The sequence below is a fragment of the Heterodontus francisci genome, chromosome 4 (assembly GCF_036365525.1).
Source record: "Heterodontus francisci isolate sHetFra1 chromosome 4, sHetFra1.hap1, whole genome shotgun sequence".
Lineage (NCBI taxonomy): Eukaryota > Metazoa > Chordata > Chondrichthyes > Heterodontiformes > Heterodontidae > Heterodontus > Heterodontus francisci.
The window spans coordinates 173,307,397-173,331,867 of NC_090374.1; the positions used below are offsets into that span (position 1 = coordinate 173,307,397).

The following is a 24,471-nucleotide window of genomic DNA, read 5'->3' on the forward strand; positions in this document are numbered from 1 at the left end:
ATACCATTTGTGGGAGCACTATTTCCACACTGATTGAGGTAGGTTCTCCAGGGACAGCAAAAAATGCAGACCTGCCAGTGTCACCCACTTCTTGAAATCAAATTAAAAATAATGTAAAAAGAGGAAAAAAAATCCTGTGCCTTGAAAGTTCTTGAATATGTTATCACCACTCATTCACCTTTCCACTTTCTTGTTCATAGCCTACAGGTCTAATCTTTGTCCTGCTTATAGCATGAAGACTGCCCTGGTCAAAATCACCAAAGATATCCTTGTCCCCTCTCTGCTATGTTCAATGCCATTGATCACTCCATTCCTCCTCTATCATCTCCACAATCCACTCTTGCCTCAAAGTACCTTTGCCTCCTAACTTGCCCCTCCACCACTGAAATCTTGATCCTTGTTTTAGTGACCACTGAGCTTAACTTCTCCAATGCTCCCCTCATTAGCTGTCAAGCTCTATTCTACATAAACATCAACTCGTCCTAAATTCCAACTGCTCCCTATCCCCTTCCCCCATCACACACATGCTTGCTGACTTCCATTGGCTCTCAACTCCAAATGCAAGGAATCCAAATTCCTTAACCTTGTTTACAGATCCCTGCAATGCCTTGCCCACAGACCTACTTCCATGACCACCTCCCTTGTGTAGAATGTAGAATAGGGCGGCGCAGTGGTTAGCACCGCAGCCTCACAGCTCCAACGACCTGGGTTCAATTCTGGGTACTGCCTGTGTGGAGTTTGCAAGTTCTCCCTGTGTCTGCGTGGGTTTTCTCTGGGTGCTCCGGTTTCCTCCCACAAGCCAAAAGACTTGCAGGTTGATAGGTAAATTGGCCTTTACAAATTGCCCCTAGTATAGGTAGGTGGTAGGGAAATATAGGGACAGGTGGGGATGTGGTAGGAATATGGGATTAGTATAAATGGGTGGTTGATGGTCGGCACAGACTCTGTGGGCCGAAGGACCTGTTTCAGTGCTGTATCTCTAAACTAAACTAAAGAATGTGCTCTTGCTCCATCTCCTACTTGCTTTCTCTTCCTCCATCATTAAGAGCCTGTTCAAAGTCTCTCTCCAACCACATCTTTAGCCACTACCTGGTACTGTCTGCCATCCATTTCTTCTCTGAAGTTTCTTGGGCAGTTAAAGGCTATAGAAATGCCTGTGGATTATTTTTTTATAAGCAAGCCAAATGAGACTTGAATCTTGAACAGGATTCTCAAGTTTCAGGACCTAATGCCTACAGAACTTTTAATGTTTACGAATGGATCTAATAACCCTTCAGTCGGAAGATGGAAACATACTTGTAGAAATTTGAAATCATGGTATCAGTATTTTGAATATTTTGCATTTCTGTAATTTCAATTGGAACCAGTAGATGTCGCCTTTCATGTGATCAAACAATGGCAGAATTCGTTTGGTGTATGAAAGTTTTTTTCAGATCAGTAAAGTTGTGGTTTTCCATTTACACTTCTGTTCATTGTTAGGTCTAGATGCCAAAAATGGTTTCATAATTATCTTACTGAAACCGCTGCTGTGGTTTTCACCCTGGCTACTTGCCAAATAATTTTTAAATTCTGTATGTTGATGTAAATGTAAAATTTTGTATAAACTGGCAACCGTTTCCATAGATCTGAACTCCTATCTTGCGTTCTTACTCTTTCATGGACTTGATTTCTTCTGGTTAGTGTGTCTTAAACTTTTTTTTGGAAGTTACTGTTCTCATTACCACTTAAGTGCTAGTTTGAATTTGCATGGAGGTGGGATCCAGGCCTTGACTTGTGGGATCTGTGTACATTCCTAAAAACCTCTTGGTGCTGAAAACTGGAGGACTGTCTGGACTATGTATGTGTTTCTGCATGGCTCTGCAGAAGGTTTCCAGTGATGGGTCACTGAGATATGTTGACCCTGGAGTTTCTAACAGTGGCAGCTGTGGTCTCTACTTGTGTGAGGTTCATTTCTCATGCTTGATTTTTAGTTAAACTCCCAACAGTAGCCCTGAGTGCACTCCGAGGTCTCTAAACCTTGATGCATCGAAACTGAATATCCAAAACTTCTAGCTGGAGCAGGGGGCAAATGCGGAGAGGTTTTTTGATGCTGACCTCTCGTCTTTGGTGGCTGAGGGCACATTAGAAATCATTTTAGTTGGGGGCACCGAAGAGTGCTGTAAACTGGCACTGCAAGGTTTCGGCGGGTGGGTATACACTCAGTTAATAGCTGGATGAGCAGATCAGCTGGTTCCTGATTGCTGGATCCTGCTGCTTCTCAGCTTTGTATTTTTGGAGGCTGGGGGAATTGATGAGAGACAAATCAGTTGGTCTTCAGCTGTCAAAGTTGTGTGAGGCTGTCTGCCTCCTTTTTATAACTTATAATCTCAGTCCCTCTGACCTTGGGAGTGGGACATGAACCCAGGGAGAGCAACGGGGAGGAGGGACTGGTGAAACGGTGCCTCCCCTAAAACTACTGCAAGAGCATAGGGTAGAGGTGGAGCTCTTTGGGTGGCTCTTGGTGGGAGGAGGAAGTGAGTCTAAACCAGACCACTTTGACTCACCTGAGTAGGAAAAGAGGAGGGAATGAAGTTAGGGATGCCAACTCAAGTTAGCTATTCCCTGAGCTTTCATCAGATGACCCCCACACACGCCATTGGTCACAACACCTTCACCCCCCACCTTCCCACAGCCAATTGGAAAGTGAGAAGACCCTTCTTAATTGGATGATTCTTGACTGTCAGTCAAACATCTTCAATATCTTTTTAACAAATAAGCTGAAGCGTTCCAGGAAAATAAAAAACATACTTTTTTAAGTGCTGCTATGATTATTTTTTTTTTGCCCCTCTCCCCTGGATGGTGCTCCCAGCAGTGTCCTGGAGATTAATCTTCAATTCCTGGGGACTCCAGGGCAATCATAGAGCCATTATGACACAAAGGAGGCCATTTGGGCCATCAAGTCCAAGCCAGCTCTCTGTCGGGCAATCCAGTCAGTTCCATTCCCTGGCTCTGTTCCTGTATCTCTGCAAGTTTAATTCCCCCAAGTGCCCATCCAATTTCCTATGGAAATCATTCATCGTCTTCACTTCCACCACCCTTGTAGGCAGCAAGTTCTAGGTCATTGCCACTTGCTACATAAAAAAAAGTTCTTCCTCATGCCCCTGCTGCATCTCTTGTCCAAAACCTTCAAGCTATCTGTACCATCAGTTAATGGGAACAGCTTTTCTTCATCTACCTTTTTCTAAACCTGTTCAGAATTGTGCCATTTAGTCTATATTGCCTCTCCCTATCCCTTCTGCTAAAGTGCATCACCTCACAAGAAGGTAGAGAAATTTAGGGAGGGAATTCCAGAACTTGGGACCTTGGCAAATGAAGGCATGGCCACATTTCTGAGCACTCTGCTCAGGATCTATTTTGTATATTTGGTTAAATGCTGTTACCCACTTCTCTGACTGCTGAGAAACATAGGTGAAATGTCAAAGGCCATAGTGCAAGGTTTGAAAAGGTAGGAACGAAAGCCAGTCAGAATACAAATTTATGATTAATTGACACCTAGCTTGGGTTTCAAGGCTTGTTTTAAAACTTTAAAAAGCCAATCTTTAACAAAAGCTATAATTTTACTGATATACATGTCAGTGTATGCAAATTCCTATAGTGTTTTAAATTTATTGAATTCTCCTTTAAACACAGTTGATCGTTTTGTTTGAGATGATGAGGCAGCAGAAGTATGGTGTTTATCAGCTCAGAAAGCCCAAGATATTATAATGGGATGAGATTTCTTGAAAGATGGCAGCAGGGTTGCTATTTTTACACCATTGAGGCAATTTTCTATTTTAATTGCACCTTTCCTCACCAATTAATAGATTGCCTTAATCTCTCAGAGATATGATGGATTCCCACAAGAGACAGCAGTGGTCCAAAATAATTGGGGACTCTTCAGACCCTACTCCTCCCTTCTCCGAGAATGATCTGGAAGCTTGCTTGTATTTTCTGTTTAACATTCATTCATATTTGATTTTGTTCCCTTGATTGTATATTTCCTTCATGTATCGAGTCAGAAAACCCTAGATTTACATAAACATTCCAGGAACAGGCTTGGTTTTGGGAGTGAACACAAAATTAATAAAAATGTAGAGGATCCTCAGCTTTATAAATAAAGACATTGAGTTATGGTAAGCATTTCATAAGTTGCTGGTTAGACCTCCTCATTCACCATTCCCAGTTAATGGTATTATTACAAAGCCCCTCCCTCACACATACGGTCTCTGTCCACCCCCCACGTTCCTACTCCTGAATAACAAAAGTGGTTTGAAAGATACTTTTAAAATTTAGACATTCCTGTGGTGTTAAAGATGCAGATCTGTATTAACGGTTAATTCCTTTGGTTTGAATACGGAATGCTTTCAAAACAATAGAGATTGCCAGCCTATACGAAGCTATGCAACAGTGCAGTCATGTCATTGTTTCCAAATTGTTACTTATGTTCTGTAGCATTTTAAGTTGATTGCAAGGTCAAAAATACTCTATTTGGAACAAACTAATGTATGTGTGCCTTATCCCAAGATGTTTTGCACATGAGGAAATAACTCGTTTGATAGATTTGTGGTAAATAAGGAGAAACTGTTTTCACTGGCAGGCGGGTCAGTAGCCAGAGGCCACAGACTTTAAGTAATTGGCAAAAGAACCAGAGGAGAGAGAGTTTTTTTTTTTGCACAGTGAGTTGTGATCTGGAATGCGCTGTCTGAAAGGGCAGTGGAAGCAGATTCAATGGTAACTTTCAAAAAGGAATTGGATAAATACTTGAAGGGGGGAAATTTGCAGGGCTATGAGGAAAGAGCAGGGGGAGGGGGACTAATTGGATAGCTTTTTCAGAGAGCCAGCACAGGCATGATGGGCCGAATGGCCCTTTCCATGCTTTGATTCCAACACCCTTTCTGTCTGGCAGCCTTATTAACCATTCTGCAACCTTGCTATGATGACCTAAACTGCAGCTGACTCTCATAAGCTCTTTCAGCATGCTTCAGACTGTTCACCTTTGTCCCTACTGCAAATGTGTAACTGGTGACCAAAGTTGATTCCAATAGTGAATTGTGAACATCTGCTTAATAATCTGATTCTGGTTGATTGTCTCTAAGGTGTTTACTTGCTGCTCAGAAATATCACCGGTGGGTTTAGGTAAATTCTAACATAGGTATTGTTGATTGCTAGATGTGTCTCAGTTGGTAGTGTTCTTGCCTCTGAGCCACAAGGCTATAGGTTCAAGTCCCACTCCAGGAAGTGAGCACAAAAATCCAGGCTGACACTTCAGTGCAGCACTGAGGGAGTGCTGCACTGTCGAAGGTGCCATCTTTCAGATGAGATGTTAAACTGAGGCCCTGTCTGCACCCTCAGATGGACGTAAAAGATCCCATGGCCGCTATTTTGAAGAAGAGCAGGGGAGTTCTCCCTGGTGTCCTGGTCAATATTTACCCCTCAATCAACATCACTAAAACAGATTATATGGTCAGTATCACACTGCTGTTTGTGGGAGCTTGCTGTGCTCAAATTGACTGCCATGTTTCCTATATTAGAACAGGGACTACACTTCCAAAGTACTTCATTGGTTGTAAAGTACGTTGGGCCCTCCTGAAGTTGTGAAAGGTTCTATATAAATGCAAGCCTTTTATTTCTTTAGTTTTTTGAGTTTTGATAATTTTTGCGAATAGAAATGATTTTGGAATCAATCGCTCTGCCCTTGCATCACGCCTGTAGTTTTGAGACAAGTTTCAAGATGTTCAGCAAAGCTTACAGTGAAAGTAGCTTTGTTCAGTTTATTTCCAGTTCTGGATAACAGATGAGGTGAAGTTGTGTGTTCAGTGTACAGAGCAAGCAATTTCACATCAAAATAAATGGTACTGTTTTTGATGTGGAACTTTTTGTTTTAAACGAAGATAACTGCTATTTTTGACTGTGTTTTTCTTTGAAGAAACAAGTTGTATTGTATTCAGTTAGCATTCACCATTATCTAAATCAATAATGTGCTATTTGATACAATCATGGTTGCAAGATGCTTTAAACGGGAGACAGCCTTTAGTACCATTGATAGGAAAGGAATAGTGAGTGTTAAGATCCAAGTGCCAAGAAATTCATCCAGATATTAACAGATGTGCAAATTTTCCTCTGAAGGGAAGGAGGAGGATCCCATTTTGAAAACTACACCAAGTTTAATGGTTCATTTTAGTGAATCCTTACTTAGAGGGTTACGGACAAAAAGCGGGGATGTGGACTGAAGTACGACTGCTCGTTCTAAGAGCCAGCACAGGCACCCTGGACTGAATGGTCTCTTCCTGTGCTGTAAGCTTCTATGATTCTATCTCTCTGATTTCAACAACAAAGTTGAAATGTTTCTGGCACCAGCCCTCTTTAGACTCCTCAAATATAACCGTGAAGAGTTGTGATTAGCGTTAATGTTTAATTCCTCCATACATTTCTGCTTGATCAATTTGCTGCCTCTTTTGACAGAGTAAATTAGAGTAGTGGGACCCAGATTAACCCTCATTATGGAGGCAAAGGTTTCTTGTTGAGTAGTGGAAGTTGAACCGCTAACTTGAGTCCCATTTAAATTCCAATGTAATTGTCTAATACAGGGATGAATTTTACAAGTCCACGTACGTGTAACAATTTTACAGCACAGTAAAAGGCCATTTGTCCAACTGGTCTGTGCTGGTGTTTATGCTCCACATGAGCCTCCTCCCACCCCTTTTCATCTCCCCCTATCAGCATATCCTTCGATTCCTTTCTCCCTCATGTGCTTATCTAACTTCTCCTTGACTGCATCGATGTTATTCACTTCAACTACTTTGTGGCAGCAAGTTCTGAAAATGTTAAAATAAGTCAATTCACTGGCTATAAATGTTTTTTTTTAGTTGTAGAATATGGTATTAAATGTTATTGGTACTTGCACTACTAGCCCTTTATTGTCAACCAGTGATGGCCTGTTTAGTGTAGCAAATGTTTACATCACATGATGTGGCAGGCAGGAGAAACTGGTGAGGAGGATGGGATCATGCGGGGAATTGTCTTCTCTCTCCACTCCCCAGCAGTATTAGTGATGCAGATCTGCTGAAACCAGTGCCAGAAGATTGTCGTGATCTTTTCTTCATGTACTTGCTGTTTACTTTGGAAAGAATACACTTGTTTGAGACTTGAACATTCATCTTGCACCCACCGACCCCTCAACAAATTAAAATCCTGTCGCTTATATTCATTCAGACGTCTTCAATTTTACAATCTTTCGATATCTGTTAGTAACAGGAGTGCTCCTTTTGGACCCTGCAAGGAAAGTCATGACCTCTGATGAAAGGTTTTAGACCTGAAACATTAACTCTTTTTCTCTCTCCACAGCTGCTGCCTGACCCGAGTATTTCCAGCATTTCCTGCTGTTCTTTCAGATTTCCAACATTTGCAGTATTTTGCTTTTGTATACATTATTAATAATTGCGCCAATAACCCTTTGTAGTCTGTCCGTAAATGCCAGTTTTGCATGTACAAGTAGTTTTCACTCCTTGCCAAAAGCATATTGTGTCAAATGATAAACACTGATCAGACCGGACTTGCATCATGGTGTGCAATGCTTTGTATTCAGGAATGTAATTCGCATTGCCTGCTGTGTAATTATTCACACGTTTTAACATTAACGATCTAACAGAAGTACATTGTACAGGAGTACCTGTTGAGTTGAGAGAACAACTGCCTTATTCACACAGAATGTGAGGTGACCCAGTTTCCCCAAGTGGTTTGTACCATAGGAACATGATAGGACAGTAAACAAATTGCTGCTGTCAATGTGCAATTTGGAAACGGGATTGGACGAGGTGGGACAAGCTGCATTAAGGGCACACACATGCCTGTTTTTAAAATAAAATTGGGCCATATCCTCTGGAAAAAATAGGCCTATTGCAAGTTCTATCGGTAGTAAATCTTTTTTTTTTAAAGTGCTTCAAGCATAAGGAACATGAAATATAGATGGTGTTGGACATTATGATGGATAATTAAATAACAAATAATGGGATTAAAAGATTATATTTGAGCCAGTCACACGGGGATTTGGAGGGTTAGTGTCTACTTTTGAAAATGAAAATAAACTCTTAGCCAATCTGAAGTAGACTGTTTGGAATGCAGATTGCTGAGCTGAGGACCATATATCGTTATCTGTAATGTAAGTCATGGAGCGGAGTGCAGCTGTAGGTATTTTTGATGGTGCACTTTAGAAAATCAGCATGCAATTGATTTTCTTCCTCTTTTAGAAGTGATTGATCAACATGGCTTCATCTCACAAGTGCTTCAGTCCACTTTCACAAAGATAGGAGAAGCACACGTGGAAGCACAAGGAACTCCTATTGTTTTACCCCTGGGTTGTGCTGTTTTATATTTAGATATTTGTCTGTACGGTCACGCTTCGGGACATATGTTGCTCAGACAGCTAATGGGAATGACCAACAGCACTATATCCAGCCCAGTGAATTTGCCTGTTGCATTTCCCTATATGAGACCACTGACTACACTTCAAAAAGTACTTCATTCGCTGTGAAGCATTTTGGGATGCCATGAGGTCAGGAGAGGTGCTATGTAATTACAAATTTGTTAATTTTCTTGCTAGCTATTCCAACAACTTTCCCATTTGTTTATTTGTGTCGATCATATAGGATTACCAAGTCGAGCAGTTAGACATCTGTGATATGGAGAGTGCTCATCATAACTTGTGAACAGAGATATTAATTTGGCATTGACAATGGGCCATTTCCATTCGAGAAATTCTATCTATAACCACCTGATGTGATTAAGTGAGTGTATTGCAAATATAGGTTATCCTTCCTTAACTGTAGATCAATTTAGTAACATTATGTCTGTGTAATGCTTTATGTTCATGGGGTCAGAGTCTCAGAATAAGGGATCAGCCATTTTGGACTGAGATGAGAAGAAATTTCTTCACTCAAAAGGTTGAGAATCTTTGAAATTCTCTACCCCAGAGAGCTGTGGACGTTTAGTCGTTGAGTATATGCAAGACCGAGATCGATTGAATTTTGGGTACTGAGGGAATTTTTTTTAAAAATTCATTCATGGGATGTGGGCGTTGCAGGCCAGGCCAGCATTTATTGCCCATCCCTAATTGCCCTTGAACTGAGTGGCTTGCTAGGCCATTTCGAGGGCATCTAAGAGTCACCCACATTGCTGTGGACCTGGAGTCACATGTAGGCCAGACCAAGTAAGGACAGCAGATTTCCTTCCCTAAAGGACATTAGTGAACCAGATGGGTTTTTACAACAATCGACAATGGTTTCATGGCCATCATTAGACTAGCTTTTTTTAAATTCCAGATTTTATTAATTGAATTCAAATTCCACCTTCTGCTGTGGTGGGATTTGAACCCATGTCCCCAGAGCGGTACCTGGGTCTCTGGGTTACTAGTCCAGTGACAATACCAGTACTCCTCCACCTCCCCAATTAAGGGATATGGGGATAGTACAGGAAGGTGGAGTTGAGGTAGAAGATCAGTCATCTTGTTGAACGGTGAACCAGGCTTGAAGGGCCAAATGGCCTACTTTGGCTTTATTTCTTACGTTCTTATGACATCATCTCAAATCCCATGTGTGAAGCTTTCCCTTTTGAAAATTAGTCTTCAATGGGATGTGCAGGATGTAAGTGCTCAAAAGCCATGTGCCAGCCCAGATTGTGTTGACAAATGACAGAGAACATTAGTCCAGTGCAGTACTCATCAGCAATATTTTTTAAAAAGCACAACCGTCAACCTTCTGGAGCTCACCGTTGACCAGAAGCTTAACTGGACCAGCCATCACAACAATGTGGCTAAACGAGCAAGACAACAGCTGGGTACTCAGACAATTGCCTAATTTCCTGACCTCTAAACTCCTCTCAGCCATATACATGGCTCAAGTCAGGGATCTGAAGGAATACTCCGAACTCGCCGCAACAGTGAAGAAGCTTGGCACCATCCAGGGCAAAGCAGTTCATTTGATTGGCATGCTGCCACTGAGCTCCATATCCACCCCCTCCACCACTGGCACAATGTGGCTACAGTGTGTGCTATCTACAGGATGCCATACAGTAACTTTGGCATCTCCCAACCCTGTGACCTCTACCACTAAAGAGGACAAGAGCAGCAATGTCCTGGGGATACCACCACCTTCCAAAGTTCTCCTCCAAGCCACACAATCGTCCGGACTTGGACATGAGCTGCCATTTTCTTCACCGTCACTGGGTCAAACATCCTGAATACAACTGTCTTGTCACTACCATGGGAGAACCGTCAGCACACTGCAGCAGTTCAAGGAGAATGCCCAATCACTGCGCTCTCTGCGCAACCTTGGGTGGGCAATAAAGGCAGCCTTGTCTGTGTCCCCTACATATCGAGGGGAAGGAAAAACATGTTGCGCAGTTCGCACATGACTCTGAATCCAACTGCAGAACGTCCCCATTATGCTTATCCTGAACAGAAAGAGATTTGACTCTTCCCTTTCAATATTTTAAAACTCATGGGTGGTTATTTTGTTTTCTTAAAGTAGGAGAATGGCAGAATTGCTAAAGTAATTATTTCTATTGCTGCTGTTGAGCACAGACCTAATCCTGTAAGAAACCCTTTGCATTATTTTGTCCTGATTTTAAATCAACATAGACAAAATATTTGCAGATGTAGTGTGATAGAAAAGGGGGACACAGTTTTGAGAATTAAGAAGGACTGAACAACTTGTACGAGTGTGTTTTTTCAATATACGTTGAGATTAAACTTGTAAAATTGCACTTCAGTTTGTACTGCTCGTTTAGAAACTTGTTAATGATTCTGTGATTATATCAAGGCACCTTTGTACTTTCTTGCCATAAATTGTTTGAGGAATTTGGCATCCTAATCAGTAAGTACCTTTCATATTGCATTTCACCTGTAAATCGTATAATTTGCTCCTCATAGATGATTTGGCCTCATTTGACGAAAGGTGACTATCACGTATTCTAGACAAATTGTTTAGTGGTGGATAAAACTTAGAGACAGAACATTCAACGGTACAACCAAACCTTTGTATCCAACTCTTTGAAACTGGATACCATTTGGTGAACGACACAGGTAATTTAGTGGTTTATCATGGCGTACAGTCTCTAGTTTTGAAGTCAGAATTTCTTCTGTTAGTCTACCAATTTAGACAGGAAGTTGTCAAATTTAGGTATTATGTCATCAAGCGGATAATGTTTAATTTGCCATAATTTCAAAGAATAGGTGTTTCGTCTAAGGCGCATTTTTAAAGTGGGTTCTATAAGAACACTGCAGTGTACAGTTAGGGTACAAATCTGTAGTTCTATGTTTGTTCTGCACATTTAACTTTATGTAGGCGGGCAGTTATTATGGAATTTTATTCCCTGTTGTGCTCAGTGATTTGTCTTCATTTGCTGTTTATTAAAGAATTTAAGAGCTTTATTGAATTAGTAGTTTTCATGCCGGTGGCCATTTAAAAAAATGTCATGGGTATGTGGATGCTTTGTAATGAAAGCATTGACCTATTCACATTCATTCCCGTTGTTCAGGTTGATGTCTTACAATTTTAGTGGCTTCACCAAACATGACTTATATTCTCCCAGAGAACCAATGTGTCAGATAATATGCACAATATCTGGGGACATAATGTTTGCCACAGAAATCTTTGTTATTGTAATTAGACAACTGAGTTCACATGAACCCCTCTTGTTCTAGATTTAATCTTCAGATAGCAGAAGAGTGAAGACTCTCAAACTTGGGGGTTCAAAAGGACAAAGAGTATTAAACTGCTGTTATTAAAGTAAACAGGAGCAGAAAATCCGTACTGTAGATTTTATCTTGCAGAGCTTGTAACGAATCATTTCAGTTACAAAAAAGCTTGCTAATTTTCCTAATGCTGAACCTAGATCACCATCAGTAATGTATGGAAATGCAGGATAGTGTTGTCAAACCATTGGAGTCTTAAGGTATCTATCTCTGTCTTGTTGGAGCATGCTGCCTGGTGCATGCTCTTGTACTCTTCAAGTTCAACCTGGATTATGGGTATCCACTTTTTTTTATTCGTTCGTGGGATGTGGGCATCGCTGGCTAGGCCAGCACTTATTGCCCATCCCTAATGCCCTTGAGAAAGTGGTGGTGAGCTGCTTCTTGAACTGCTGCAGTCTATGTGGCGTAGGTACACCCACAGTGTTGTTGATCAAAATAAGGTGATGGTTTCCTGAATCCCAACTAAATACTAGACACACATGTATTTGTGTCCCTACCAATACCCTCACCTGAACATGATTGTTTTCAGTCCAAAGCAAATCAGTGGTTTTAATAGATTCTCACAGCACACGGAAACCAGCCATTCAGCCCACCATGCCTGTGCCACCTCTTTGAAAGAGCTAACTGATTAGGGTTAGGGTTAACCCTCTGCTCTTTTCCTCTGCAAATTTTTCCTTTGCAAGTATATATCCAATTTCTTTTTGAAAGTTATTATTGAATCTGCTTCCACTGCCCTATCAGGCAGCACATTCCAAATCATCATAATGCATTGCGTAATAAATTCTCCTCCAAAGGTCATCAATATAACTTGTGACTACATGTATGTTTCAGATAACTGAACCTTTACAGTAACGTATGTGAGCAGGCAAATCTCAAATATAGATATAAAATGTTACAGATCTCCCTATCTGTCATGACCCTTTACCACCCAGTACAAGGCAATTGGAAAAACTTGGAAAATATGTTTCTTGACTTGTAATCCCTTGCAAAAATCTAAATAAAATCATAAATTTTACATTTCCAATGGAGGAGTAAAAAAAAGTCCTATTTTAGACATCGTTATTCAAGTATTGAGCAATTGCTGCTCGATTACAAAGTGTATCATTAGTTTACATTAGGTATTTGATAAAATTATTTCTAAATGTTTTTCTGCACTGTATTTATAAAAAAAAACTCCATTGCTCGAACAATAATACAAGAATTAGAATCAAAGCAAACTTTGTTTTTTTTTTGTCTCTGTATATAAGAACCAGTAATTTGTGTTCCTGCTTGTATTATAGGATGTGCCATGAAACACAGTATCCCTGAATTTTATTGCAGAAATATTGGAAGCCCTTCAGAGGGGCAGCATGCTGTGTTCCCACTTTGATATTGTCTACTGCCATTTCATTGCCTTTCAACCATTTCCCTTTCAAGTTTAATTCAAACATTGCAACTTTTCTTGAGGATGAATGGCATTTTCAGATATGACCCGAGTTTTCTAGAAATTCTTTTACCTTTAAACAAAAATGCCAAGTGAAGAGGAGTATATCATCAAGAAATGTTAAATGCTACTGAAAATAGATGTCTGCTGCAGGAGCCTGCAGAGTGGTAACCATTTGCTCAGTATAACCTGTGCCTTTGCTACCTCCAGACTCGACTATTCCAATGTTTTCCTGGCTGACCCACTTTCCACTCTTTGTAAACTTGAGCTCATTCAAAACTCTGCTGTCCATGTCCTAACTCGCACCAAGTCCCATTCATCTATCACCCCTATGCTCGTTGACCTATATTGGCTCCCAGTCCAGCAACACCTCGTTTTAAAAAATTTTCTTCCTTTTGTTTTCAGATCCCTCCATGGCCTCGTGTTTCTCTACCTCTATAACCTCCTCCAGCCCCAGAACACTGGGATCTCTGCACTCCTCCAATTCTGGCCTCTTGCACACTTTCATCGCTCCATCATTGGCGGCCATGCCTTCAGCTGCTGCGCCCTAAACTCTGGAATTCCCTCCCCAAACCTCTCTGCTTCTGTCTGCTTTTAAGACACTCCTTAAAACTTTTGGTCACCTGTCCTAATATTTCTCCATGTGGCTTGGTATGTTTTACTACATTGAAAGTGTTATATATATGTAAGTAGTTGTATAGATCTTGCACCAATTCTCATACACATTTCATTTTGATCAACAGGTGCTAAACCTATACATTCTGTAAGTGAAGGAGCTTGTTGTCATGATAAACTTCAGATGACTTGTAACCCTACTGTCAAGAAAGGTAACACATGGATAAAGTTTATATTCTGGGGTTTGGAACTCGGAAATACATATCTATTATACATTTTAAAAAATCCTAATGTCTGCACGTGCTTCCTGCAAACTTTTTCCATGAGAAATATCTATGTCTTCATTTATAATAGATACTGCAATGCTGTGACAGTGACCTAAAACAGGATTGTTTTACAAGGAGTGTTTGCGTATGAGCTTGCCAAACCCAAAAAACACAACTTCAAACGGTCTATTTCTCAAATAGGAATATTATTACTTCCATTAATCTAACAATTTAACTAAGCAAATGAAACAAAGTTTTGTTGGACAAAAACACTAAAATGCGCAGTCCAAGTTCCCAATTATGTGCAGTTCATCTATCAATAACTTTGCTATTATCTATAGCTATATCCCAGTGAGCATTTGGTGGTGCAGGTCCAATTAACCGATTTTCACTGGATGAATTGCATAATTGACCAGCCCTAGAGGAAAATCTGTTGTAAGTCCTTTCAAAACGAGGATTGATCCAATTCGAAATGATATATAGAAATTTCAGGGAGTGTTTGAACACCCTGAACCCACCCTTTCCTTCCCACCTATGCCCCTACACTGCAGTTTACTCCTTCCAGCATGTGATGCTGTAGCACTGGATTTTGCTCACTTCCCACCCCCATCGCTCCTGGCATCTCTTGCCCAGAGAAACCCATCCCCACTAACTCTTCCTGAACACTACACATGGCCTTGATTCTCTGTGTTCAATACCACAGAAGATTGACTAGGAACTTGACTAATACCTGACGATTTAAAAAAAATGAATTACATTCAATTTTAAATTTACCTTTTTTTAAAAAAAAACTACATTTTACACATGCCTTGGACAGTTATAATCTAAATCTATTTGTGCCCAGTTATTTATATGATATGTTTATTTAATGCCCCTGCTTTGAGCCAGTGAAGAAGTTGAATATCGAGATGATAATGAAGAAATGATGATATGCCACTGACACTTGGGATAGGGTATGTACCTAGAGCAGTAGAGTAGATGAGACAGTGTACACAAATCATAACAACTACAGCACAGAAGGAGGCTATTCTCCCCACCAGGTCTTTTTAACTGCAGCTGCCTAATCCATTTCTTTCCTTTCTTTTCAAATGCTTGTCTATTTTCCTTTTTTAAATGATCTATTCAGCCTCAAATGCCACTTGTAGTAAAGCATTCCATGTTTTAACAACCACCTGTGGAAACACATACTGTTAACTTATTCTGAGCACATAATCCAGGCTGACACTCCAGTGCAGTACTGAGAGAGTGCTGTGATGTTGGAGCTGCTGTCTTTTGGATAAGAGGTTAAACTTGGGCCCCATCTGCCCCCTCAGGTGGGCATAAAAGATCCCATGGCACTATTTTGAAGAAGAACATGGGAGTTCTTCCTGATGTCTTAGCCAATATTTATCCCTCAATTATCTGGTCATTATCTTATTGCTGTTTGAGGGATCATGCTGTGTGTAAATTGGTTGCTGTGTTTCCTAGATTACAGCAGTAACTATACTTCAAAAGTACTCCATTGGCTGTAAAGCACTTTGGGGTGTCTTAAATTGTGAAAGGTGCTTTATCAATGCAAGTTTGTTCGTTCTTCTCCCTTAATTGTTTTAGTGCTGAAACGGAGTCTATATTCTCTTGGTAATAATTCACCAAACAGTGAAAACCATATTTGGATGAAGATGATGTGCAGAGCTCTAGCATGAAGCTCGTAAAATTTAAATTGATCTTTTTACAAGAAGACTGAAGAGGACCAGATCTGTGACTGTTTGTTAGGACAATTAGAGAGCTATGTCACGCACATTGGAAGTGCAATGATACAACATTCACGGGCTAACTCTGAAGAGTTATGAAAAACAGACTTTGTCTTTAAATAATGAACCTTTATTTTTAAAAGTGAACAATGGTCCAAAGTGGCCACTGAAGAAAAGGGACTTAGTCTTTGGTGTATTCCAACAGTCTGACAAAGACAAAGGACAAATCTTCAAAGCCAAAAGGTGTTAATGAAACCCATCTCACACCTATCCTAAAAAAATTCCCAAATTGAATGTCCTCTAAAACATTCTGGGCCATTGTGTGATCACCATGGGTAATAAACCAGAGTGTCTCCTAACAGGAGGTGAGGGGTGATGCAGTTTTACCTTAAAACAAAGACAGCCAGAGAGAGAGACTGACCCAGAAGGTGAAGCTACTTGCAACAGCTGGAATTCCAGCAAACCAGAAAGCACATGCCCTGCTGAAAAAAAAAATCCAACATCTGCATTATACAACAGAGTGAGCTGGAAGTGACCCACCATCTTCAACAGAACCTTCAATCTAGAGCGAAATCTACAATCATCTGAGGCCTGCAACTACCTAGAACTTGAATCTCAAGAGAATTCAACAAGTTTATTATAACCCTCTCCCCCACTAAAAACCCACCTACCTCTTTCCCTTCTGTGTGTGTGTGTGTGTGTGTGTGTGTGTGTGTGTGTGTGTGTGTGTGTGTGTGTGTGTGTGTGTGTGAATGAGGTTGCGACAATTTCAGGATAAGGCGTATTGATCCATAAATAATTGACTTTGTTTTTTAAAACCTACAAGAAAACCTGTCACTGCCTGTTTATTTGAAAAATAAGAGCCCAAAATGGCTAAACTCTTAATACAAATATACTTGCTGCTGTCAGGTGGGGAGTTGAACAGTAGGGAACCACATGGCCGTAACACCTGGATTATAAAATGATGTGTGGGTTCCTGGGCTATTGGAATCATTAAAATTAAGTAACCAGTCGGGATTCAATAATGCAATTTCTCTTTAATCCTTGCATATAATTAAGATACTACTGTCGTCTCGCTCATTAAAATCATCAGAGGATAGAGTCCCTTTTAAAAATGTGTATTTTGAAAGGTCTTCCCAAACATTAAAGGCCGCCTTTTGGATTCTATGCTCAGTTGGTTTGACCAGAGTAGACAACATTAAAAGCACAAATCACAGCAAGAGCACTGACTTGTATCAATAAGGAAGTCCGCAACCATGGTACATAATGTAACTTCACTGCCCAGTATGGAATTATTTGATTTCTTTGTGTTTAACAAGCAAAGGGGAATTCTGTAGTTGTTTCCTTAAATGTTTTGTGTGGTTAGTCATTCCTCAAGAAATGAGATAGGCTCACAGGAACATGCTGGTCCTGGATTCTAATCAACTGACGTTTGAAAGACTCCCACATGTCAGATGTTGATTTACCCTCAAACAGCCGCCCCCAATCTAAATTCTTCTGTTCCTGCCGAATATTGTTATAATTAACCTTTCCCCAATTTAGCACCTTCACCCGTGGACTACTCTTATCCTTATCCACAAGTACCTTAAAACTTATGGAATTCTGGTCACTGGTCCCAAAACTTGGGATATTCTTTAAAAGAAATTGCTCTTCACTTTAAAGAAAGACACAAGTATATTTGAATCTGTCTTAAGATGTTTTATCTAATTTCCCATTTGCTTGACCTATATCTATCTGCATTGTAGCAGTGAGTATTCCACATTCTATTAATCAAGGGCTTTATTAAAAGGTTCTGAAAAGGTAATGAGAGCTTGGACTCCTTATTTTCAAGATAGTTCAAAATAACATTTTGATGGTTATTTGCTAAATTTTTTGTTTTGTGTAATTATGTTTGTAAATAAACTCTCCTCCTATTTTATCCTGAATGATGCACCCTGTCTGATTGTATTTCATTTTTTGACATGCCCCCTTAATCTCCTTTATAAGGGGGCCAAAATTCCTTATAAAAATTGGGCTCCTCTTCCGGGGTCTGGTCCAAGAGCCAGGCCGGAACCCTTAGTGCGGCCACCATTCAGCAGCTCAGATTGTTCTGTCTCATCGAGCGAGCCAGTAATCAATGATTCATCTAGCTACTGAGGAGGATTTGAATACAGAGAGTGATCAGCGATGCTCAATTCCTCTTTTCCTTTTCTAGTGGAATAACTATTTTAATCTATTACTTGCTATCCAGCAACTGCTACTGAAAGAGTGAGGAAAGAATCAGTCTCAGCCATAATATTTTCCTCCTATGGTTGAATAGAATGCCAACAATCCCTGCCAAACGCCATAGGTATAATGGCCAGTTGGGTCATGAATTCTTGCTCACTGTGTATGAACACTTGACACTACCACATGACAGTGTACAAAAGAGCAGAGTTCAGGCAACTCTTGTGATACAAAACCAAGGGCATGTCCCTTATACAGGATTTCTCCAACCGAATCCACGAGTCCTGCCTTTTTGTGTAGTTGCAGTTGGGTTTGAATACCCAGGAGTAGTAATAACTCTTTAAACTCAGAGCATCACCCCCTCCTATCCTGGCCAATATTCAAACAGATTTAGTCAGGGGTGGGTATTTCAATCTATCAGTCCTAGGAAGCGCAAACGCCATAAAAATGAATATAATTCTTTGGCCTGTCTACCTGTATAGAAGCTACTGGTTATTTAATTCCGAGACCATGACCATGCTTCTCCAAGTTCCTGTGGTTAGATCAGCCATAACTACAGTTCAATACCCATTAGCTCCCCAAACGTAAAGAGAGGCTCATGCAACCCAGTCTCACCCTCTACTGCTTAGCAGCCCAGTTTTGAGAAGAAGAGCCTGGAATCTGCTGTGCCCTCGTAGCCCATGCCTGACGTGATAACTAGATCTTCTAATTCATGCACTTTCCTTTTATATGTCAATTAATAAAACTTTGCAATGACGACATAAATAGACGGATGTATTTTTCTTGAAACGTAATTTTAAAAATTCAAAAGTTGTGATTATTTTCTAGATGACTTCCATGACTGAAAACAGAAACGCTGCTGTTAGACAAAATGGGCACAGTGGTGAAGGCAATTCTAGGGAGAAGATTTACAAAAAGGTAAAATACTAACCTTTTAAACAAACTTACTCCCCTCTTGCACGTGGAGTGAGGTGTTGAAATTAATCTCGACCATTAAAATTTATGAATCACCATGTCTGCTCCAAGATCAATACAATGAGAGCTGAATGTCATCATTTGCTATCACTCTGAAATGAACGTTCAGCTTCTACTGAGTCATAACCGAGTTATTTTAGCCCATTAGACAGGTCATTGTAAAGGAGAGGGTTAATTCTCTTTGGGTAAGGATTTAGAATGTAAAGTATTAAGATCTTGTTTTCTGTATTTTTTTTGTACGTATGGTTTTTCTTTAAGGTTGGGATTTGAAGAGGTGGGGGCAGGGTTGGTTGGGACGTTTAATCTTTTGTTCTTGGCTAATGAGTAGAATATTCAAGATCAGTGTATTATTGCTATGGCTAGGATTTGTCCTCGATCATAGTTGTATGACTGGAACGTTCTGTATTTTTGTTATTGCAGAGACTTTCAATGATTTGTCCTGATTATAGATGATCTTGTTTTCATAGGGCCTTGACCTATGCGCAGAGTAGGTTACAAATCTGATATAGAAACCCTGCATTTTCTGTTTGCTGCAGACACCATCATCTGCGCTTCAAGGATCTATCCAACTTGGAATAGGGTATGCTGTTGGGAACCTCACTTCAAAACCAGGCAGAGATGTGCTTATGCAGGATTTCTACGTTGTGGAAAGTGTCTTTCTACCAAGGTTGGGTTTTATTTTCTTAAAACCTTTTTATCTTGAGACATTTCCACCTTTAACTCCAAAATTGCGAACATGAAGATACCTTAAATATTTTGTGGCTGTGCTGTGCAGAAACTTTGCGAAGATTAATTATGAATTTATTTTGTCTTATTTTGCAAGTGGAGTTACAAATTATAGAAAATACATCTTTCTAGAAGTCATTTTTATATTCTGGAAATATCAATAAATCATTGCATTAATTTTGCTCGTTAATGACAAAAAGCAGTCTTGTTCCACACATGTTTAGCTCAATTGCGTTACTTTGCATTGCATAGAAATTACACCTGGAAATGGGCCATTTGGCCCAATCAGTCCATGTTGGTGTGTATCTTCCACGTGAACACTCAGCCTAATCCTATGTGCCCTTGCCTACAGTGACGCAACGATAAAAGTATGCTGCTTACACAGAAACATGTTGTGGAAGATTTTTTAGGTGACTGCCCATCGGCATCAAACAGAGTGACTATCCTTCAAAGCAGGAAAACATGAACCTTTTACCAGAGGCAGAAATTATTGGCACCTCTTTAATCACAACACAAGCTGATTCCAAATCTGTTGCCTTCACAAGTGTAGGCAACTTCCCTTTATAAAGGTGAGCAGCAGCAGCCCTTCAAGAATTGACTTGGAGCCAAACAAGTTGCTTGGCTTGCTAGGCAGTTAAGTCAACCACATTTCTGTGGGTCTGGAGATGCATGTAGGCCAGACCAGGTAAGAGCGGCAGATTTCTTTCCCTGAAGGACATTTAGTGAACCAGATCAGTGTTTATGATGGGAGATAGTAATGGTGCCATGAAACTGAAACTAGCTTTCAATTCCAGATTTTTATTAATTAATTTAATTTTAAATTCCACTGGCTGCCGTGGTGGGATTTGAACTCGTGTCCCCAGGACATTCCCCGATCAGGCCCAGTGCCTTTTCTACATTGGTTTTCCCTACTTATTTTAGCATTATTTCCTTATCTGTAGTTATCTTTTCTGATTGCTACACTTTCTCTTGCTGTAGTCTTGTCCAATCAAGTGCCTTAAACTTTATTCCCTCTCCTTTTCAATTTTCATATTGAACTTCTGAGAACCAAAAAAAACTGCAATCTTGGAGTTTGCATTGATTTTCGCAAGAACACACAGCTTATGAAAAGAGCAGGAGCTGTGTGGATAACAGTTGCTTATGGGTTCCCCTCATAAAACCCCCTCTGTAACCAAGTTTTTGGCCACCCCTCCAAACACCTTCTCCTTAGGCTCATCATCCATTTTCGTCTGATTATGCCTCTGTGAAGCTTTTCTGCATTAAAGGTGCTATATATATGCAAGTTGTCTTTTCTCTTCCCCTGTGACAGAATTTTGACAGAAAAATGCATATGTTTATAATTGTCACATATTCCCTTCATTGTTTAATAGATTTTTGGGGTCTGTTGTGACATTCTGCTTATAGATGGCTCGAGAGAGAGAATCTGTGGAGACATTCATATAAATTCCAGTAGCTTAAAGATAGTTGTGCCATGAGTTTCTGTTTGCTGTTTTTGTTGCATCACTGATTGTTATCAAAGATACTGTCAAAGGCCTAGGACCTGTCTCTGAGAGTGAGAGTGATCAAAGATAACTAGGGTAAAAAAAAAGGCAGAAAATCCAAAAACTCAATAGCATAGAAAGAAAAGAAAGACTTGCATTTTTATAGCATTTTTCATGTCATCAGAATGTCCCAAAGTGCTTTACGGCCAATGAAGTATTTTGAAGTGTAGTCACTGTTGTTACATAGGAAAGACAGCAGCCAATTTGTACACAGCAAGATCCCACAAACATCAATGTGATAATGACAAGATAATCTATATTTTTTGTGATATTAGTTAAGGGATAAATATTGGCCAGTAGACCGGGGAGAACTCCCCTGCTCCTCTTTAAAATAGTGTGGTGGGATCTTTTACGTTCACCTGAGATGGCAGACAGGCCTTCAGTTTCATGTCTCATCCCAAAAACGGCACCTCCATCAGTTCAACACTCCCTTAGCATTGCACTGGACTGTCAGCCTTGGTTTGGGGCAGTTTGGCTTTGACAGGAGGGTGTAAAGTATGGAATGAGTAAAATGTACCATCTCTTTCAGGAAGTTATTAATATTGATTGATGTAAAAGGATTTAGTACCCTTGGGATCTTGTCTCCACAACAGCATATTCCATTTCTATTGCACTGGTAGTAAAGGAAGATGTTTCATTATTGCCTTTATATTAAGAAGATGTAACAATTGGTGCCAAGCAGGAGGGGGAAAAGAGAAAGTGGAGAAGGTTAAACTGCAGGGAACCAAAAGCATAGGCAAAGAAAAGGGTATTTGTGGCTGCTTTAGAAAGTTGGGAGGGAAGTGGCAGGGTAATGAGAACGGGTCACTGAATAGTGACCCCATTTGTGTCTCAAATTCCTTTTAGTCCCCTATCCCCAACTGCCCTTCCCCCCCACCCCCAGCCAAATGAATCAAATGCACTCTTTCTACAGCCATTAGATGCAGGTTTCCCCAGGTCTGTTACATACAGTTATTGGGCCAGAAGGAGGAACCGTGGGGGGATAACCATTTTTAAACCTAATGCAATGAAACATTGGCCCAACTCCACGGGGAAATTACACTAGCAGGTGGACAAACGTGAGAGGAGAAAAAAGATGCAGGAAATGTGTGGATATGTCTGTTCAATCCAAGCACAAATACCCATTAGAGGGACTTGAAGAATTGTATTCCAAACCATTCAGTGGGCTTTGCTGGAATTACTAGTATTACAAAATCTCCAAATTCGCACCCCATCCACTACCTGAAAAATTTGCTGCCTCCACCATTGGTGCACCATGGCTGCATTGTGTACCATTTATGAGATGCACTGCAACAACTCACCAAGGCTTCTTCAACAACATCTTCCAAACCTGGACCTCTACCACCTAGAAGGACAAGGGCAGCAGATACATGGGAACTCCACCACCTGCAAGTTCCCCTCCAAGCCACACATCATCCTGACTTGGAAATATTTCACTGCTCCTTCATCATTGCTGGGCCAAAATCCTAGAACTCCCTCCTGAATATGCACTGTGGGTGTACCTTCACCACATGCACTGCAGCAGTTCAAGAAGGCAGCTCACCACTATCTTCTCATGGGCAATAAATACTGGCTTTACCAGTGATATCCATATGCCGTGAATGATTTTTTTTATTTTTAAATTCGCAATGAATGTGAATTCTTTTTAAGGTTCTATTAATCTAAGTTACCTCTTCACAATAATTTCAGTGAAGGAAGCAATCTTACACCCGCACATCGCTATCCAGACTTCAGGTTCAAGACGTACGCTCCACTAGCGTTCCGCTATTTCCGGGAGCTCTTTCATATAAAGCCAGATGATTATTTGGTGAGTTTCCTTTTTTGTTGCTTTAGTAATGCAATAATTAAGCTTTTTAAAATGTCACAAGGGAGAAAACCGTTATTAAATTGGTTACGTGCTGTACAAGGCATTGTTCAGACTGCACCTGAAGTATTATGTCCTGTAATTCTGGCCAATTAATCATTGGATGCTATTCTCTAGAAAGGGTACAGAGGTGAGAAACAATACCAAAAACAACTTGCAGTTATATAGTGCCTTTAATGACGTAAAATGTCCCAAGGTGCTTCCCAGGAGCAATTATCAAAACAAAATTTGACACCGAGCCACATAAGGAAATATTTATTAGAGTCAGGTGACCAAAAGCTTTGTCAAGGAGGTAGGTTTTAAAGAGTTTCTTAAAGAATGAGAGAGAGGTAGAGAGGTTTAGGGAGGGAATTCCAGTGCTCAGTGCTGAGGCTGAAGGCACAGACGCCAATGGTGGAGCGATTAAAATTGGGGATGTGCAAGAGGCCAGAAATGGAGGAGCACAGTGATCTCAGAAAGTTGTAAGGCAGGAGGAAGCTACAGAGATAAAGAGGGAGCCAGGTCATGGAAATATTTGCAAACAAGGTTGAGGATTTTAAAATCGAGGCGTTGCTGCATTAAGTTTATTTGGGCTTGTTTTGTTCAAAGAGAATACTTTTTAAGGTTATGAATGGAATTGACGAAATTGATCCAGAAAAATTGTTCAGAGATGGGTCCAAATATTGATGCGCATATGTTTTTAAAAATTACAACGTTAGAGACAGGAAGAAAAATAATTTGGAAATTTCACTCAAAAGCACAACAGAGCTGTGAATAGATTTCTGGGGTAGACCACTGAAAGAGACAACATATAGATTCGAAAGATAATTGGATTCCTTTGTGGAAAGAGGAATGAGTGAAAATATGGTGAGAAGCCAGCTAGGTGGGATTAATATATTAAAAAGGGACAGAATTTTTTGGGCGTATTAACGTTCTTCTAATCCAAGAATGATATCTTTGGATATTTTAGGTTCTTATGAATGCGCATGCAGGTTTTTTTCATAACTTTGCCTGTCAAACAGGAGATGGTCATTGTGTAATAGGTATGTGGCACTATATGCCCGTGGTTATTTTACCAACTGCATCCTCACCCAATACTGCTTATTCTTCTCAAGTGGACATGGGGGGAAATAATTGTTTCGTGCATACAGGTTCAGACTTTGCTGACAAAATAATGGCGAGTCTACTGTGCAGGTCACCCAGCAACTTGTGGCAAGGAAGCGATATCCTACAAATTCTGAATAATTTACACCTCTCTGGTATCAGTCTCCCGATCATGCCATCTCTCCCTCAACCACCCCATTATTTTTAAGAACGTGATGCATTTGCACATTAAATGTCGATTCTCATCACAGAAAGTTAAGGCTGGTACGTAACAGC

The 24,471-nt window shown here is 40.3% G+C and overlaps 1 protein-coding gene across 8 annotated transcripts in view; it reads left to right on the plus strand.

The window, feature by feature from the left end:
• Window positions 1-24,471, plus strand: part of pip5k1ba (phosphatidylinositol-4-phosphate 5-kinase, type I, beta a) — a 163,958-nt gene that overhangs the window by 65,887 nt on the left and 73,600 nt on the right. For 4 of the 8 annotated variants that reach the window (XM_068030551.1, XM_068030550.1, XM_068030555.1 and 1 more), the window contains exons 2-5: window positions 13,934-14,017; window positions 18,835-18,924; window positions 19,518-19,648; window positions 22,938-23,055. In XM_068030551.1, coding sequence (XP_067886652.1) covers window positions 18,835-18,924; window positions 19,518-19,648; window positions 22,938-23,055 — 339 coding nt within the window. In that variant the 5' untranslated portion in view covers window positions 13,934-14,017. Of the gene's footprint in view, window positions 1-8,778; window positions 8,802-13,933; window positions 14,018-18,834; window positions 18,925-19,517; window positions 19,649-22,937; window positions 23,056-24,471 lie in introns of those variants that run through there. The other 4 variants (XM_068030553.1, XM_068030557.1, XM_068030554.1 and 1 more) reach the window with 4 other exon arrangements.